Source organism: Sarcophilus harrisii, chromosome 2, assembly GCF_902635505.1.
Source record: "Sarcophilus harrisii chromosome 2, mSarHar1.11, whole genome shotgun sequence".
NCBI classification, from domain to species: Eukaryota; Metazoa; Chordata; class Mammalia; order Dasyuromorphia; family Dasyuridae; genus Sarcophilus; species Sarcophilus harrisii.
The window spans coordinates 131,489,957-131,510,086 of NC_045427.1; the positions used below are offsets into that span (position 1 = coordinate 131,489,957).

The window sequence follows — 20,130 nt, forward strand, 5'->3', positions numbered from 1 at the left end:
GTACTGTATATAGAGTCCCTTATATCTGTAAAAACTACAACTCTAAGTGGGGATTATTGTAAGCCTTAAGCATTTAGGGAAAAAATGAAGAGATTCTAGCAGAGTCCCAGTGGGGGCCTATTTGGCCTAGGAGATATGTGTAATACCTCTCTCTGGTTATTTTTCATTTTTGCTTTTTTCTGGTCACCTCCCAGCAATGCACAAAGTTCTGTTTTGAATGACTGTGCCAAATCTCTTTCCCCAACAGCTTTTGCTGTGCCCTGGAATGCTTCTCTGAAAAATAAAGATTCTTTATGTGAGTTTTTCATCTACCATGTGGGGGGTTTATTTTGTCTCTAGTAGCAAATGGTGCACTTTGAATCTTAATCACCACATTGAACAGAGAAATGCTAAAGATGTTAATTGTCTTTCTAAAATGCCAACTGACTTCAAGTAAGATTTTTCCCATTTATTTTGTTTTCTTTTTAGCTCCAAGAGGAAAGCGAGGGTGGAAGACCTTTTATGCTGTACTGAAGGGAACAGTGCTTTACTTACAAAAGGTAAAAATAGAACTTTCTGTGTAACAATAATTAAAGAAGCGGCCCAAAAAATTGCCCATTGTACACGTTATATTTGACCACCTGAAGAGTAAAAAAAAAAAATCTCATTTTACCTTTCATACTTTGCATTGATGAATTGTTTGTTTTTTTAAATTATTTTAATGAAAAGTTATCCTTGGTTGTATGTGTTTAGTTTCAAAATAGAAGGTAATATAATTGATCAGAAAATTGAATTGCAAGAGACTTCCAGCTCACCCTTTTTTTGGTTGGATAAATAAACCTTGTATTTAACAATTTTAATGATGTTTTTATATGTATATGCACCATTTCCATTGTCGATGTTTTCTAGCTAAAAACTAACCATGTTCTTCAGTCTTATATGATTAAAGTTAGATAGGGAAATAGACATACAGTTCAAATACTGCCTTGGATACCTTCTAGCCTTGTAAACCTAGATTAGACCTTGACCTTGCTGTGTATTAATTTTCCCATCTGTAAAATGAGAGGTTAGACTTGCTGGTCTAGTAGGTTCTATTTTTACTCATGAATCTATGTCACTATGTCAATCTAAGTCTGACTAAACTTAAAACTTAAGTAATAAGATTTTAGTTAAATAGTATTTTAGCTTAACTTTGCAAGGTGGTTCTTAATAATTTAAGGCACAAAGAACTCATCACACTTTTTGTTGAAAACTACCTTCTCTTTTTAATGTGTTTCTGATCTCTCTTATGAGTTCTGGTAATTTGGAAAGAAACTAACATCTCCTCTAGTTCTTTGTAGGCAGGGAGAGAACCCTACCATGGGAATCAAAGGTTCCTTACAAGGTTCAAGAATATTTTTCTAAAGACACCATTGCTCTAGGAACATAGAGGCCCCACAGAAGCCCCTTGGAGAGCTACAGAGAACTTGAGATTTACTATATGTCCTCTTGGGAACCACATTTTTAGCTCTCTTTGATTATGACATAAAGACATATTTTCTAGAAGAATTCACAGCCATGGGTAAAAAAAAAATTTTTTTTTTCAAGATTTCATTCATGTTCATCTTTATTTTATAAAACACACATTCCCTAATATGCTTCAAATGTTTCCTCATCACTCTGTTTCTATGCTTCTGTTTCCCTGGGAGAGAGACAATTTTTGGTGCAAAATAACATATGAAGCATTAGATCACATGGCATTTCCTGATATTTGTGATCCCTGCTTTAGCAAGTGGGCTATTTTGACTCCCTTTCCCTATATCTCACCTCCAGTCCTTTTGTTGGTGTGTATTTACTTGGACCATCTATCATCCTTTTAAGTTTTATTTGCCTTCATCTATAGATTCCAACTATATATATATATATTTAGCAGAAATCACACTTTTTTATAAATACAAAACACGCCCCTTTCTTTTTGGCTGAAATTCATCCCAAATAACAGCCCTAAAAGATGATAAAAAACAATAACAATAACAACAAAACAAAAAGAGAAACAATTCGTGGAATGGCAGACCATAGGATTTCCACACCAACTCAGTCCCTCAGGACAAATCATTGTCAAAAGGACTGCTGTTGGGGCACCTGCTTTGCCACTCTCCTTCCTCTTCTCTCCCATGTAATTAATGTTCTTTGTTTCTCTCTGCAAGATACAAAAGATTAAAAGTAAGTTCCTAATAATCTAATAGTGGGGAAAAGTTTGTTAGTTGTGAAATATCAGCATCTGTTTGGAACAGAGATCTTTCTTTCCTCATTTCTTCCCCTTAGTTTCAAAGACTAGGCTCAAATGTTACATGAGTGTTAAACTACAAGGAAGGAAAGAAGGAAGGAAAGGAAGGGGGAGGGCAGAGAAAGGAGAGGGAGAGGAGAGAAACAAAAGATAGCATATGTGAAAAGCTTGTCAGACTTTAAAATACTATATAAATGCTAGCTGGCTGCTAGTCCCCCAGCTATTCGTGACTTTTCCTTTCAGATTACATTCCGTATACTTGGTGTATATATATGTGTAGTTACATGTGCACATGCATGCATGAATATGTGTGTATATTTATATGCATTATATATACATGAATATACATATATATGATATTCCTAGTATTAATCTCACCCCACTAAAATATAAATTTTTTTTTGCTTTTTATTCTGAACATTTAGCACAATGTTGACTCATAGTAATCACTTAATAAATGTTGCTTTATTGATATATCAGGTGGATATTGATTCCAAGGTGAACCTCTCCTTCCATTGTAAAGAAGTTAACTTTACAACATAACTAAATTGATGTTAAGAGAGTAGAGAATGCGACTACATATTAACTAACAGCATTTATTTAATTGTATGGAGTAATGAAGGAGTGCTTCCTTGACAATGATCTAGCCTAATCCTTTCATTTGGCAGATGAGGAAACATACCCAGAGAGTGTAAACAATTTGCCCAAAGTCACTCACTCAGGTAGCAAATAATAATAATAACAGTAGTAGTAGTAGTGGTAGTAGTAACAATAATAATAAACAATAGCTACCAGACATTTTTAATCATTATCTCACTTGAACCCTAAAACAATCCTGTGGTGGTACTGTAGGCACCATCAGTGCAGGTCAGCATCTGCTACACATTTTTTGTTTGTTTGTTTTGTTTTGTTTATAAGTTTTTGATATTTATTTTTATAAGCTTTTGATTTCCATTTTTTTCTTTTTCACTCCCCTCTCTCCCTCTCCAAGACAGCAGTTTAGTATAGATTATGCATGTACAGTCATATTAAACACATTTCTACATTAGTCAGGTTGTGAAAGAAGATTCAGAACAAAAGGAAAAAAAATCACAAAAAGGAAAAAAACAAAGTCAAAATAGTATGCTCTAATCTGCATTCAGATTACATAATTCTTTCTCTGCATACGGATAGCCTTTTCCATCTTGAGTTTTAGAATTGTCTGAGATCATTGTATTGCTGACAAGAGCTGATTATCAAAGTGGATCATCCATATAATATTGTTACTGTGTATGGTGTTTTCCTGGTTCTGCTCACTTTGTTCAGTGCCAGTTCATGTTTTACACATCTTATCTTCTTAAATAGTTTCCTATGGAACCAAGACATTAGCTTAACTGCAGGTTGTCTCTCTACCCATGTGCCAAGCTGCCTCTCATCCCCAATTTGCAGATGAGGCTTACAGTGGTGGGAGACTTACTAAGCAGGATCCTCCTCAGTGATGGGGGCAGAACCCAAGATTTCTCTCCCCAAGTTGAGCATCCCTTTCACCATTGTCATGATGTCTTTTTGAATACATTAAAACTGCAACATGGTAACAAAGCATCTGCTTCTCATGGAAGAGAGACAGAAAGAAAAGAGCATCTACAAAATCTACAAATAAAACTGTTTTGTCTTCTGATTGTCAGTATTGGCGTGGCGGGCAATTTGTTTAGAAAGCAGGAACTTATCAAATGACAATGAGCCTTAAGGAACGACTCTCAACTCGGTCACCAGATGACACTTGCTCTCTAGAACTCCCAGGTGACCTAGAGCAGTGACCCAGCCCCACTTATGAGTCTAATATCTAGAACAGGTGCGACAAGTCATTGGAACAGTGCTATTTGATTAGGGCCTCCTTGGTTTGTAACTAAAACTCAGAGGAAATTGAAATAGGGACCAAAGTGGAAACCGGTGACCACCTGCTCCCGACATGACAAGTCTTCTGAAAAGTTCGTTGTTCATGCAGTGAGTGACTTGACCAGATCTGGGAATCCATAACCTCCCATTTAAAAACTCTGACCTAGCTGGCTTGTACCCCTTTTGTGGCAGTTACAGAAGATAAACTTCAAGGACCTTTCTGTGATTATCTCATCTAATCCCCTGAATAAGGAAATGGAGGGCTCAGAGAATGGAATTGATCATACAAGGTCCAATGATGGCAACGTCCATTTATAGGATCCTTCACATTTATGCAGAGGGTTTTACATGCATTTAATTTGATATTTACAGCAACCCTTTGATTCTTACCTCAAATGTTACCCATTTTGTAGATGAGGAAGCTGGGGTTTACAAACATTAAGTAATTTCCCTACACACACACACAAAACTAACTCTCTCTCTCTCTCTCTCTCTCTCTCTCTATATATATATATATCTATATCATAGATCTCTCATAGAGAGAGAGAGAGAGAGAGTGTTAGTTTTGTGTGTGTATATATATATATATATACATATATACATGTGTATATATGTATAAATATATAGATAGAGATATATATATATATATATAAAATATGTAAAATCTCTTTCAGCTCAGTATCTATGATATGATAAAAGAGATCCCCCCCCAAATTGCCTCCATTTGCTCTTTGCTGAGTTTGTTGTTTTTTTCTTTAATTGTTAAGAGGTATAAAAGAGATAGAGGGACTATGAATTTAGAAGAGAAATGGGTTTGAATTCCATTTCTTTATACTTAGTATGTGATCATCAAGTAGTTTTTTAACCCGGTGGGTCTCAGTTTCCCAGTCAGTTAAATGAGGATAGGAATAACTGTTTCATAGGTACTTGTGCTATAAAATGAGATAATGAAATATTGAGTGGTTTGTAAGCTTTAAATTGCTATATGACTCTTCACTATAATTGGTTTCAGTTGCTAAGAGCCTGGAGGTTAAATTCGATAGAAGGCCACATGCTTTCTCTCCTAAAACTCCAATATTCTTTTCTTTTTGTGAATTGCAAAAAGTGTACCAATCACTAAGAAAGGAGTGTTAGCTGTAGTTTAGGGTTTATGGGCAAAGCAAAAATATTAAAAAAAATAAACAGGAGTAAAAGGAACCATAGACAACAAACTGATATCAGTAATGATAAACCTAGGCACTCACAAGATAAGGCTTTATGCCCAAATAGAAACTAAAGTTAGTAGAGGCTTTTTGGGGGTACATCTAGTTCCTTCTTTGATAGAGGAAGTCCACAGATGTTCAATACACTCTCCCTTCCCAGTTGTAACACCCGGGACTAAAGGAATTGTTGAATATTAAACTAAAATACATTCTGAGTTCTGTTTCTTTCTGACTTTGGTTTTAGAGAAATATTAATTTCTGGCATTTCTGGAACATTTTCCCTTAATTGCCTACATTTCAGATTCTGTCTCCTTTATTCAATTGCTCTCATCCCTACCCCAGGAGAAAGTACATTTAATCATTTGTTGCTACATATCTTTCTTCTGTAAGTTTCTTTGTAATCCTTGCTATTGATTTTATTTTGGGCAGGGGGGAAGACAGTGGGATCCAGATAGACTCTTTCTTCTTGGTCTTTTGCTTCTTCCCCCTTTCTCTGTGACATTCTGCAGACAACTGTTATATCCCCAGAGTATCACCATTCTACTGAATCTCTTGTCTGCCCTGATATTGATTTCTTCCTGAGGTACCCTGTGTTCCCCGTAGATAGCTTCTGACATTCTCTCTTCCTTTGCTTTTCAAATACACAAATATATTCTTTATTCTAGTCATGGATATTTAACTCATCTCCCTTTCTGCCACTACTTCTTTTTAAATTCTGTCACGTTTATCAGGGTACCTACATTCAGGCCTTTATAGAGAAACCATAACCCAGTAGTTACTAAGTACCTGCCATGGGCAAAAGACTGAACTGGGAACTACCGAGGGGGTGTGAGCCCCACCTTTAAGGATTTTAAAGCCTATTGAAGATACCAAGCACACTGAATGAGAAGTATTTAAAAACCTACATAAGGGACAGCTAGGTGGCTCAGTGGATAGATCACCAGCCCTAAAGTCAAGAAGACTTGTATTCAAATCTAGCCTCAGGTACCTAATACTTCCTACATGTGTTACCCTGGGCAAGTCACTTGACCCCAATTGCCTCAGCAAGAAAGCCAAACCGGGGGGGGGGGGGGGGGGGGGGGGGAAGCAACATAGGAGTAAAAGCAAATAGCTGGCATTCATATAGCACTTTTAAGTTTGAAAAGCAGTTTACATGTACTATTTTATTTCATCATTACAACTTTGGAAGGTATGTACTATTATCCCCCTCATTTTGCAGAATATACTGAGTTTAAGGGAGCTTAAGTGACTTGCCTAGGGTCACACAGCTAGTAAATGACTGAGGCAGGAGGCTAGCACTCTATCACTGTGCCATCTGTATACTCTGATACATTTTTCTTAAACAAGGAGATTAGCAGAGGGGAAGAGGCTGAGGTATGTTTGGTTATGTTTAAATGTTTAGAATTACCTTGCTAGAGTCTGGAGCAAATGTGCTATTAAGAGAGAGATTAAAAACTCCTTCATTAGCATCTATTGACTGAACATCTACTTTGTGTAGTAATTTGTATTTGGTGCGAGGAAAGATGCAAGGATAATTAAGACAAGGTACTTACCTTCATAGGATTTATAACAGAGCAGAATAAAAACTTAGATCATTGGATCGTAAAGCCCTTGAGGGTAGGGGCTGTTTTAGCCCCTTTTTTGTACCTCTAGTACTTAAAAGCAAGTCTAACTTAGGATAAAGGATAAACAATTAAGTGGAATGGTCATACTTTGGACTCTTTAATCAGGCCAGTCTATCAAAGCAAATCTATACATTTCATAATATGTTGTGGAGGGGAAAACAATTTGGAGTGAGCTCAGTAGATGTTTTTCAGGTTTTTCTTTGTCCTAAGTGAATCTAATTCATTTCTGTTAAGATTTCTGTGTTAAACTAAAGATCAGAAAGTGATACAATAGAAAAAATGTTGCATTTGGAACTTCATTTGAATCCTGACTCTGCCACTTCTCTGTGGATACAATTTTAGTCAAGTCATTTAATCTCTTTTTTTAGTCTTTCATCTTAGTTTCCTCATCTATACATTTGGAATGGATGGCCTTTCAAGATTCTGTCCAGCTCCAAAGTTATTGAAGCTATGGATCCTATGGCTTTGTTTATATGTTGAATTCAACTGAATGTTATTAAGCATATACTATGAGATACAAGAAACTTATGTTCTGTAGAAATCTCAATATACATATATATAAGTGGAAACAACCAACCAGTCATTCCATAAGTAAAAATTATAGATTAAGCATTATAGACACAGAGAAAGGCAGAAATTATTCCAGAGGACTTATTCAATAGGATGGTAATGGGTGGAATCAGGGAGCAAAATGAGGCATAGATTTTTGAGTATGATCAGTGTAGAAATTTATTTTGTTTGACTATGCATGTTTGTTACAAAATTGTTTGTTTTCCTTTTTTTGTTTTTGTTTTTGTTTAGCAGTGGAGGGAAGGAAAGAAAATAGTTATTAATTAAAAATATTTTTAAAAGGCAAAGTCATGAGATATTTTGAAGAGAAAGCTAACTCTTAACAATTAAAGAACAATGAAAGAATAGGTTGCATAAAAGGTGGAAGCTTTGAACAGTTCATCACCTAATACATATTTAAATGGCAGATCTTCAGAGAAAACTAGAGGGAGGTCCTTGGAGAATTGGAACTCTAAGAAGAGACATGGAAGAAAGCCTTGATTAGTGGGTGCCATTTTAGTATGGAACAAGTTGAAATACGGTCATTTTCCTGCTCCATTCCATGACTAAAACTTGTGCCTTATGTCAGAAGGATTCCAAGAACCAAGCATCACTCATAGTCAGACTCAGCAGGTGGGCATTGTGGCAAGATGGGTAGATCCCCTAACTGGGTGAGAAAACTTGTCTTTCATCCTGGGACTTTCCTGGGGCATTAGAGTTAGCTATATAATGACACTCTGGTGGTAGCTTTTTACTTTATTGACATTTTATAAATTGTTCATTGTGAAGAATGATGAGTTTAAGTTCCTTAGTGTGCCATGGTCATTTGATGTTAATTCTGATCTGCTGCTGTTCATAGTTTGGAAAAAAAAATTTTTTTTTTTAGTGCAATGAATTAATAATAAAAATGATTGCATTCTTCTCAGTTCTGGTAGTGAGTCATCAATTGCTTACTTTGGTCATGGCCCTCATAGCCATTTCTCAGCAAATAATGAGTCATCCTAAGTTGTATAGTTCCTTAGAGAAGAGTCCTCAGGCTGACATAAAGCATTATGGGCTTTTATGTCTTTCTGTCTTAAGCTTTGTATTTGTCTTCATCTCTATCTTTTCTTGAATCCTTTTTTTTTTTTTTTTTTTAAATTCAGAGTTAGTCTTGTGATGTTTCTACATATTCTGCTTTTACTCATGGTAGTAACTTTAAACTAAATTGTGCCAAGCTTCAAGTTAAGCCATCAGGCAATTGATGGCTTAAGTCAGCAAAGTCTGTTTAGGAATTTGAGCTCTGAGTCAGTGATGCACCTGGAGTTTGGGGCTGTGGTTGCATTCTTTATTGATCATGGTATGTCTCAGACCCAGAGTCAAGTAAATTTGAAGATGCCTTGTCTTGAGGCTTTAGACAGCTGGACAAATTCAGAAGTCTCTTTTTTTTTTTTCCCTTTTTAATCCAGCAGTCTTATGAAATAAAATATAGTAAAAAATATAAATATATTATATAAAATATATAAATTTATATGTTTATAAATGTAAAATTATTTTTTCTATAAAATATATAAAAATGAGTGTTCCCTAACTCATATATCTCTATAAATATTCTCATGACAAAGGGACTTTTGGATTTTGCCTGAACTGTACCGGAACCTCTCCTCAACCTTCTATATTCTACTACCTAGCTTAGTGCCATGAACACAGAAGGTATCTTATGTTGGTTGAATTTTTAATTGAGTTCAGTCTCTTGAGTTACCTTTAATATCTTGTTAAGAAACATTTACTGAGCACCTAGTGTGTGCCTACCTTTTGCTAAGCACTGGGAATCTAAGCAATGACAAATCTAATAGAGGTCTTGGCAGGTATAGATAAAATTGAGGTATGAGCAGGCAGGTGGTGCCATAGTATATGGAGTTCTGGGCTGGCAATCAAGACAAATTCCTGAGTTCAAATGTGGCCCCAGACACTTAGGAGAAGAGTGACTCTGGATCAGCCACTTCATCCTGTTTGCCCATTTCCTCCTCAGTGGAATGAGCTGAAAAAAGAAATGGCAAATTACTCTAGTACCTTTGTCAAGAAAATCTTAATTGGAGTCATGAGGAGTCAGATTCAACTGAAATAATTAAACAACGTAGCAGAAGTATAGCAGTTTTCAAAAGCCAAGAAGATAAGTTTAGGTTTGCTTTTGCAGAAGCTAGTTTTGTGAAGTTTTTAGTTTGGTGCTTCCTACTGAATGTCATATACACGTAAAGGAGATTTTTGGTCCTTTTGGGAAATTCGTCACTCTTTGCCTACTTCACAGACATCAAAGAGATCTTATAGATTGCTGTAGATTGCCGTGATTCTCTGAGTAACTGAGTTTGTTCTTTGCCATGGTAACTGAGGAAGGAATCAAAAGGCCTTGAATATGCTAGGGCAGTATGTTGGAAAATGAATTTCTCTGGCCCTTCCTTCCTTGTTCAAAATGAATGGCAATGCCGTCCTTTGAGGCAGAGTGAATAATTACTGTAAAAGATTTAGAGGCTAGTGCATAGGCTCACCAAAGAGACTTCAACTAGAAGAATATCAACATCCTCTGCTGGTGATGTGGGACCAGTGACACTTTATGTAATAAAAGGATACCAGAGAGAAAAGCCTAAACACACCACCTCATCTGGGAAGACTTCCCCTGAACAGCCTCCACTTACTGTGTTCTTCCCCTCTGAGTTCCAGTAGCAATTTTTCTTGATAAAATTCACTTAACAGTATAATGCTTTATAACATTGCTTACTTCTATATTGGTCCATCTGACTTCTGTAAAATCCAGATGTGATCTATACTTACCCTGATAGCTTATTTTGGGAAGTATGCCTTATTCGCACACTCAGTTAAAAAATAAGTTATTGGTAGTAGATCTACTGGATTATTTTGTGTGAAAGAGAATCTTGAACTTATTATCTGTGTAGATCCAGAGAAAGAGAGCTGGAAATAGAAGTCATAGTATCTGAGATCAAATTCTGCCCCTTATAACTTATGTGATCTTGGCCAAGTGACTTAATATCCCTGAACCCCAATAATTTCATGTAATAAAGAGGCCTTTATACTAACTGATCTCTTAAGATGCATTCTGTTCTAAATCCGTGATTCTATGATTTTATGGTTTAAAAAAATTCCTTTTAAAAATAGGTAATTGCAGTAAAAAAATTCCAGCCTGGACACTTAGTAGCTAAATCAGAAGTGTCAAATGCAGTGCCCAAGCTATCTACTATTATGCTGGAACTAGGTTGAAATGTAATTGGGAATATTTTTAAATAATAAATAGAAATAGAATAAAACTTTGATAATATTAATCTGTAATTTTCTAAGTCAATATCCAACCCATAAAGATACTTACATATGGATTAACATCCCCCATTTCTATATCAGTTTTGACACCACCAAGCTGTGTAATGACTGGGCAAATAAGTTGACTTTTTGTCAGTTTTCATTTCCTCATCTGTTAAAATGGGATGGATAATACTTAAACTGACTTATCTCTTGGGTGTTTTGAGGAAAACACTTATCAATTACTGTTGTTATCTATATTAATAATAGTCATAGTCATAATAGCAGTAGTAGTGGTGATGGTAGTAGTAGTAGTAGTGTTAAATTGTGGAAAAATTAGGAAGAGTAAGGTGACAGCAAGATTCATCTCACACTCTGATGTTTTATACCTGTATGCCTTTGGACAAATCTTCCATGGGCTTTAATTTCCTTATCTGTAAAATGAGGGGTTTAGGGCAGATTACTTCTAAAGTCCCAACTATAGATCTATGACACTGGAATGAAGAAAAGAAGTAAGGATAAAAATAAAATACCTCTATTTGACTTGACATATGAGAGGGGAAAACACCTTATAGGGGATTTTTTTCAGTTATGACCTGTTTTGAATTTTCTTGGCAAAGATACTGGAATAGTTTGCCATTTCCTTCTCCAGCTTATTTTACACATATGGAAATAGAGGTAAACAGGACTAAGAACCTTGTCCAGAATCACGTTGGTCTTGTGTCTGAGGCCACATTTGATGTTCCCAACTCCTGTCCCAATACTCTTATGTACTGCCTACTACTCAGCTGCCGCCCCCCCCCCCAATCTTATATCTTTTTGAATTTTGTCCCCCATCATATCTAGTAAGGTACTTTTCTTGTGGTGAACAGCTGATAAATGTTTCACTTAATTAAAAGAAAAATTTCCTTGTGAACATCTGCCACCTGCATGACATTATGGTGAATTATTTGAATAAGAAATAAGTAAGCTATGTGAAAGAGTGAGCTAAGTAAGAACAGGTAAACGAGAGACAGAAACAGAGAGAGACAGAGAGAGAGAGAATGAGAATGAGTAGTCACAACTCCTCCACAGGACTAAGGTAATTGCTGTGCTCCCAAATGGACTTAACAGTTCTCTTAGATTTGGGATTCATGTGTGTTCTCCAGGAAGAAAATGTGCCAGTCTAACTTCCAGATGGAACAGAGCCAGCCCAGCTCAAGGGCACCTGCCCAAGTAATCATCCTGACTCAGTGGGGTCTGAGGCCGCCTCCTGGTACATCCTCCTCCAGGCTGTGTGCAGGAAGCTTCTGTTTGATGAAGCACAATTCCCATTTGGAATGCCTGACAGACAGCAACTAATTAGTCCTCCGCTCCTTTCTGCCAGAGACTCTTCTCCCCTAGTGGAGAAGCTGTGGCACAGGAGCCGTGGTCTCTTGTTTAAAAGTCACACAGCGAGTCATTGGAAAGGCTGGGACAAAAGCCAGAGTTTGGCTGCTTGTCACTCACTTTGTATTGGGGAAGGGTGTTGGAGGTTACTTCTCATCTGTGAAAAATGATATTACAAACTACGTTCATTTTACAATGCATAGTATAGATTTACAGAAATGCTTCATGTAAATTATCTCCTTTGAGCTTCACTGTGACTGTGGGAGGTAGGCAGGACAGGTATTCTCATATCTGACGAAATGGAAACTGACATTAAGTGAGTTGCCCCCAGGTCACTCCAGTAATATTTTAGCTTAGATTTCATCTGACTTCAAATCTAGGTCCCTTTTCACTACATCAGATTTCTAAAATCTAGTGTTATCTGTCACTTCTATGGTTTTTTGAGATTTGCAAACTTTTTGCATACATTATGCCATTGATTAATTGGAAAAATTACAGGAAGAGCTGGGAGAGAGAGGTGGTTGGGATTTTTTGTTTAATGGATCTCTGAAAAATTTCAACTACCTATACTTTTTTTTAATGAAACATTTTTAAAAATTCCCTTTTTATTCTTTTATTATTATTATAGCTTTTTATTGACAAAACATATGCATGGGTAATTTTTCAACATTGACCCTTTAAAAAACTTCTGTTCCAACTTTTCCTCTCCTTCCCTTCACCTCCTCCCCTAGATTGCAGGCAGTCCTATACATGTTAAACACAAGTTTAACATAACTTAAGTATATGTTAAATAATAATATATGTATACATATTTGTACAGTTATCTTGTTGCACAAGAAAAATCATATTTCTGCCTGTACTTCTTTACAACTTTCTTTTTATACTGAATCATAGACTTACAATCTTTTGGTAAGGAGGATCCTTAAATTCAATCTAATCTAGTCACCCTCCCACTCGACTTAATTTCCTGGAAATTATCCAACCATCCCTCTCTCCCAACTCTTATTATATAATTTTTTCCAGTTAATCAATGGCATAATATATGCAAAAAGTTTGCAAATCCAAGCCCAGTCATGTGCTTGTGCATGAGATTGTCTGAAATTCATTTTGCAAGTAAAAAATAATTTTAAATTTATATTTTAAATGGTTTGGCCAGTGGGTGAAAAAAGTTAAATTCTCACCTGAATTTCAACTGAAAGGTTTTCCAAGTTTTTTCATAGTCCTACTAACCACAGAGCTTTAGAATATAGTCAAGAGGTGTTGGCTCTTGACCTTGTTTCGAATTAGTTTTCTTCCTCTATTTAAATTTATTTGTCCTTTGTCTAGTGACTCAATGTAATTTAATCTAGGCTTCAGTTTCCTTATGTGTAAAATGTGAGAATTGGATCAGATATTTTTGAATCCCTTCCTGGTCCAGAATTTTAAAATGTTTTTATTGTTTTGCTTTTGATTGGGGACATTTTAAATCATGCTTTCATTGACTGAATTTTCCAAGCTTCTGTTAAGTGGAAACATATTAACCTTCATCTTCCTGGCTATAGAGTTAAGGAAGTAGAAGCACTATAAAAGATGAATTTAGCAACAACTTATATATTTTACAGACTTAATATTTGAAGGGGAATAATGTATTTTACACTTAGATATTTAATTTGAAGCCAGGTCATGAAAGGCTTTAAATATCAAAGAAAAAAGTTTATATTTGATCCTAGTGATGTAGAAAACTATTTGATCCTAGTGATGTAGAAAACTATAGAAGATAGATTGAAGAAGGGTAAGACTCACTGCAGCAAGAATAATAAACCATATAATAATTAAACTGATTATTCTAATTGAATCCAAACTATAAACTCAAAAACTACCCCTGTGAAACTTGTATTTAAAAAAAAAAAAAAAACAGCCACCAACTATATCACAAAGTTCAAAAGTATTGATTTGGTTATGTGCATTGATATTACTTCAGGAATTAGCTCAGCACATAGATCATTTTATGTAATTATCAATATACATAATATCTATCAGAACCTTGCATTTCATTCTTCTTCAAATCTTATTTTACTTGGTGGAACCCAAGAACATTTAAAATATTTTCCATTTTTAATTTTTTTCAGAGATATAACTGTTCACTTTTCCAATATCTGCATTAAGGAAAGCTCTTTTGATAAAACCCATGCCTGGGCAATTTTTTTTTTTTTTTTTTACAACATTATCCCTTGCACCCACTTCTGTTCCTACTTTTCTCCTCCCTTCCTCCATCCCCTCTCTCAGATGGCAAGCAGTCCTATACATGTTAAATATGTCACAGTATATCTTAGATACAATATATGTGTGCAGAACTGAATAGTTCCCTTGTTGCACAGGAAGAATTGGATTCAGAAAGTAATAATAGCCTGGGAAGAAAAATAAAAATGCAAACAGTTTACATTCATTTCCCAGTGTTCTTTCTTTGGGTGTAGCTGCTTCTGTCCATCATTGATCAATTGAAAATGAGTTAGGTCTTCTCTTTGTCGAAGAAATTCACTAAGGAGAGATCTTTTGAAAAAAGAATTATTAATATATCTTTATTGAATTTTGATCAATTTTATTTGGAACTTGATCATTTCCCATTTACCTGAGTTTATATGTTATTAAACGTAAATCTGAAGATGTCTTAGAAGTAAACAGAGCTTTGGAAATCATTGGATCAACATTGTCTTTTTTACAGATGAGAAAATGAAGGTAACTTTCCCAGCTGGGCTCAAAGTACAGGTGGTACTTTCCATCTAATTATATAATAATACAATGATTTATGTCCTGTCAGAATGCTGTGACACATTTGATAATTCATACATTGAAGTAAAAAACTTCCTTGAAATAAGGAAAACTCATTTCTCATTTTACACAGATTTAAAATTAATGTCTTGGCCAAATCCCATTCTTGGTGCTTATTTTAATGTTAGTTGGCACGAGTAAAAGTATTGTTTTGAATTCACTGAACATTTATTACATATTTGCTGTGCACTCTGCAGTGTGCTAATTATATTAGAAATATGATAGTTTTTGTTTGTTTTGCCATCCATTTATTAAGGGGAAAGGAGAGAAATCTGATGTCAGGGAGCAATTTTTTTTTTCTTATGAAAAGTAATGTGATTTGCTTTGCTTTTTATTTTATAATCAGTTTACATGATGTGTATTCTTAAATTTGAAAGTTTTTTTTTTTGCCTTAATTTTTGTAACCCAGTTTCATCATGTCAACACTAATAAATGCAACAATGAAAGTTAAAGGCAGGATGATGAATTCCCTGTTGTGGAGGCTTTAGTCAGTTGCCATCTTTAATATTTGTTTTGTCTTGACCCCCATAATTATAGGACATATTGATTCAATTTAGTATAGGAAAAAGGCAAGGGACTTTTGAATTTTAAAAAAGGCTTTTGATTTTACCTCTGTCACATGAAAAAATGTAGTTGAGTAAAAGAAGTATTGACAGGCACTAAACCCATATAATTCCAAATCTGGAATTAAACTCTAATCTTGACTTCACATTATCTTCAAGACATATAATACTTATTTTTAATGTCAAAAAAAATCTTAAGGATTGAAAAGTAATACTATCAATACATGTTAAGGTTGAGTAAATACAGAATGACATTATGCATACTACTGAGATATGGCACCTAAGCTATAATTTGATAATAATAATAGCATTTATATATTGCTTGAAATTTTGCAGAGTGCTTAGCAGATATCCCAGTTGAGAGGTACTGTTATTATTCCCATTTTATTGATGAAAAAACAGAGGTTGAGAAGAGTTTAATGTTTTGTCTATAGTCACTTAAATTAATGTCTGAGAAAAGATTTGAACTCAGAAATTCCTGGCTCTAAATCCATTCATTGCTCTAACTCATTTTGTTCAATTTCCTGGCTAGTTTGAAGGAAGCTAATGATTATTTGAGGCAGAAGTAAGGGAGAGCATTATAAGTACAGGGCAAGGAACCAAAGGTGAAAAAGTTGGAATGGAAAATTTGAGAAAAAGCTTGTAGATAAAATCAGCTGTCTTAAATGGAAGAGTTTGTGTACTATTCTATTGAATTGAAATTCAATTGAAATTGATTGAAGGAAATGAGTTTGTTTATCCCAAAGAAGGGAAGTTTTAGTTGGAGGACTCAGCAACTATCTTTAGATATTTAAAATCTTGTGAAAGAAAGATTACACCAAGCAGTGTTGCTTTCCCCAGTTTGGTTATTCATAGATTACACCTGTGCAGAATCCAACCTCATCCTCAGGAAGAAGCAATGCACTCTATCCCCTCACTTTCCCCTGCTTCCCTTTCTCCCCCAAAGTTTCCACTGAGTCTATCTGAATTTAGCTAGCCTGCCCCTCACTGTGATAAAATTCTTATTGCCAAGGCAGTACTCAAAGCTTTTTTTCCCCCAGGGATAATAGGGTCTTGTTAAAATGTCTTTGCTCTGTGAGAGAAAAGTCTTATAGAACCAGGTATCACTTTGTAGAATTAGGGAAGACTTTAATATGAAAAATATAGTTGTAATTTTTAATTATTGGTGATAAATTATTATATCAACACTAAATGAATATAAATATTTTGTAATTAACTAATGAAATCATTTATTATATCATATCATCTATATTAAATATGGCTATGGATACATATTAATCACACCCCCATAAATAATAAATACATGTATTTGTGGGACTATAAATATAACACATGATATAATTCTACTAAAAATAATACCAAATATTAATGGCTTTGCATAAATATGTATTTAAGTGCATATTTATTTCTTTTTCTCTCATATAATGATAAGTAATCATAGCTGTAAAATATAAGTAAGATAGATTTGTATAATTACATTAAAATAATTAAAATAATTCAGAATATTAAAAATAATTGATTGTGGTTGTTAAAGTGCTAGTTGCTCTCTGTTCCAAAACTAGATCATTGTAATACAGTTGTTTAAGAAATAATGTCTGAAAAATGGCATATCTTGCTGAAGTACACATTTATTGAATGTAATTCTTCATGATACATTTGTTTACTACAAATAAAGGAATTCAGTCACATAGCTCACTGAGAAATCTAGAAAACAGAGAAGACTTCTTCATTTATTATTTTATCTGGTTCATCAGAGCAAAATATAGCCTTGAAGTCTGTTCAAAGTATATCTCTCCAATAAAAATTTTGCAAGGTTTCACAAGACATGTGATTATAGAAGTAGCATTATTTGGCAATTTAGTGACTGACACCCAGAAAAAATATTCTACTGGGAAAAATACATTTACAGAAGAAATTACTATCATGGAAGGCAATTACATTCATAAAGTCCAAGGAGAAGAATTTTTTATTTATACTTAGGTCCTCCAAATACTTGACATTGTACTAATAGTCCTTGAGACATATTGGAGACCCTCTTTTGTTATATCCATAGAAGTGCAAAAAATATTAGTAGATAAAAATAAAGTAATTAATAAAATAGCGTAAATAACAAATCCTGCCACCATAATTGAGCTAGTAAATGTTTAACACCCAACTATCTGGAAACACTTTTAAATTTAATCCCCATTGTTAATGATTTCTTTATTACTTACTTAAATAGAATCAGTACAAGAATGATTCAACTTTATAATATTTGCTGATTTCTAAGATGTAAATGTACACATTGACAATTTCTACAACCTGGCTTCAGCATATGCCTATTTGCCTCTTAATACATACTGGTACTTTGATATTGGGCAAATGACTCCTTTTTAGCAAGGCTAATACTTTTGGTGAATTGGAGTTAATTCACCAATAAGATCACAGATCCCATCTTATAAACACACACACTTGCCTGCGAGCACACACATGTGCATGCAATTCTGTACTGCTACAAGGTTTACTGAGTGCTTTGATTTCCTTACAACTTTTAGAGATGAATAATGTCCATGATATCTTATGTATATATGAAAGAAAGAGAGAAATAAAGGTAGGAGGGAAGGAGGGGAGTGAGAAAGAAGGAAGAAAGAGAAAAAGAAAGGAAGGAAGGAAGGAAGGAAGGAGAAAGAAAGAAGGAAGGAAGGAAAGGGAAAAGAAAGAAGGAAAGAAAAAGAAGGAAGGAAAGAAAGAAGGAGGGAGAAAGGGGAAAGAGAGAGCTAAGGAGTCAAACTGAGAACAAATATAAGAGGTATAATTATTCAAATAAGTAACAAAACTGTATTTTCTTTAATTGCAAAGGGTAGACTGTATTATGAATATCAAAGGATAAATATCATTGTAAGAAAAAAGTATTCAACCTAAGCTCAGGTTTCTGTGAAATCTCTCCCTGACCTGTAGCAAAAATTGTCTACAAAGTGAAATTCCAAGAGAATTCCTAATTCTTGAATATCCTTTTGCTAGATTTAAGAAACCTGGTTTGTCACTCCTTGCTGGATGTAGAGACAAGTAAAATGTCAGAGATTTAAAAATGGTACTTACTAGAAACTGCCCATCATGTTCCACTCTTTTCCTCAATGTCATTTCGTTGTTAGATTTTAGAGAAGTTAGTAATTAAATATCAAAGCAAGTACCACCTCAGGCCTTTATTGCCAAAAAATAACTGAGACCTAGATCTGACAGTATTCCTTATTGGACATAGTGTGGGTAACCGTACTACTTGGACACAGTTGCTGGTTTAATATCTTTTTTTTTTTTTTTTTTTTTTTTTTGAGGCAATTGGGGTTAAGTGACTTACCCAGGTCACACAGCCAGGAAGTGCTAAGTGTCAGAGGCCACATTTGAACTCAGGTCCTCCTAATGTCAGGGCTGGTGCCCTATCCACTGCACCACCTTAATTAATTAATTAAGTGCCCCTGCTTAATAATATCTTCAGAATTCTTAAGAATCAGCTTTTTATTTTCATTTTTAATTATGATTCTTTTTTTCTTTATGGGTATATCACACAGGAAAGAGGCAGCAAAGTTACTCGAGATTTCACACTGTGCACTTTTTATTTTTTTCCTAGCCTTTCCTCATTTTGGTTCCTTTCTCTTATTGCCTAATATGCTCTTATTCCCATACTCTGTGATTAAGTTTGAATTAGGGTAAGATAAAAATTATCTTAATTCCTCTCCTCCCAAGATATTCATATCTATCTATATCTATATATACATGTGCACACATATACACACACACAGCTCTAATTTAAAGAGATTTTTTTAAACACATCTTTCCAAGGTTTCTATAGATTATAAATACTGTCACAATAAAGATTGAGCATCCCAGAGAAACATCCAAGCAATCTAGATCGGGCAAGACATTGAGCCTTTTGCCTCATTTATAAAAGGAACTGATAAATAGCCATCTTTAATCATTTTCAGTCATACTTTTTCCTTAGAAATGTGTTTTTTCTTTCTCTCCCTTTAGTCACTAAGAAAATTATAATTCCTTATGATCTTAGGCTTAGCACTATTAAATATTTACATTTCCAATGGAATTATCTTTTCTGATTTGCTAATTTGGTTTTTAATTTATAAGAACTAGTAATGAAAATCAGAGTGTGAAAACTTTGCCTTGCCAGCAGATCAACAGTCTAATCCACCACCTCTCTCTCCAGGGACTCCTAATGCATTCAGAGAGCCTTTCAGAGAGTCCATAATGTCAAAACTTTTTATAATAATACTAACATGTTTTAATTTCAAGTGCAGAAAATATCAGTAGATACAGCCTACATAAACAAAAGTTCTTTAGGATCTTCAAAAGAATTTTTCTATTTAATCTTCATTTTGTTTTTTTCTCAGTTAACTTGGAAACAAAAATTTTTGTAATTCAATTTTTAAAATTTTGAATTCTAAATTCTGCCCCTCATTCACTCTACTACTTCCTCTTTAAAAATGGAAGCAATTTGGTATAGATTGTGCATGTTTAGTCATGCAAAACATTTCCATGTTAGCCATTTTGCAAAAGAAATGACCAAAAAACCCTAAGAATAATGAAGAAAACAAAAGGATGCTTTAGCCTGCATTTAT

At 34.5% G+C, this 20,130-nt stretch overlaps 1 protein-coding gene across 4 annotated transcripts in view; it reads left to right on the forward strand.

Moving 5' to 3' along the window:
• PSD3 (pleckstrin and Sec7 domain containing 3) overlaps window positions 1–20,130 on the forward strand; it is a 580,732-nt gene that overhangs the window by 514,227 nt on the left and 46,375 nt on the right. For 3 of the 4 annotated variants that reach the window (XM_031950819.1, XM_031950822.1, XM_031950821.1), the window contains exons 12-13: window positions 248–295; window positions 469–539. In XM_031950819.1, coding sequence (XP_031806679.1) covers window positions 248–295; window positions 469–539 — 119 coding nt within the window. The remainder of the gene's footprint in view (window positions 1–247; window positions 296–468; window positions 540–20,130) is intronic. The other variant, XM_031950820.1, reaches the window with a different exon arrangement.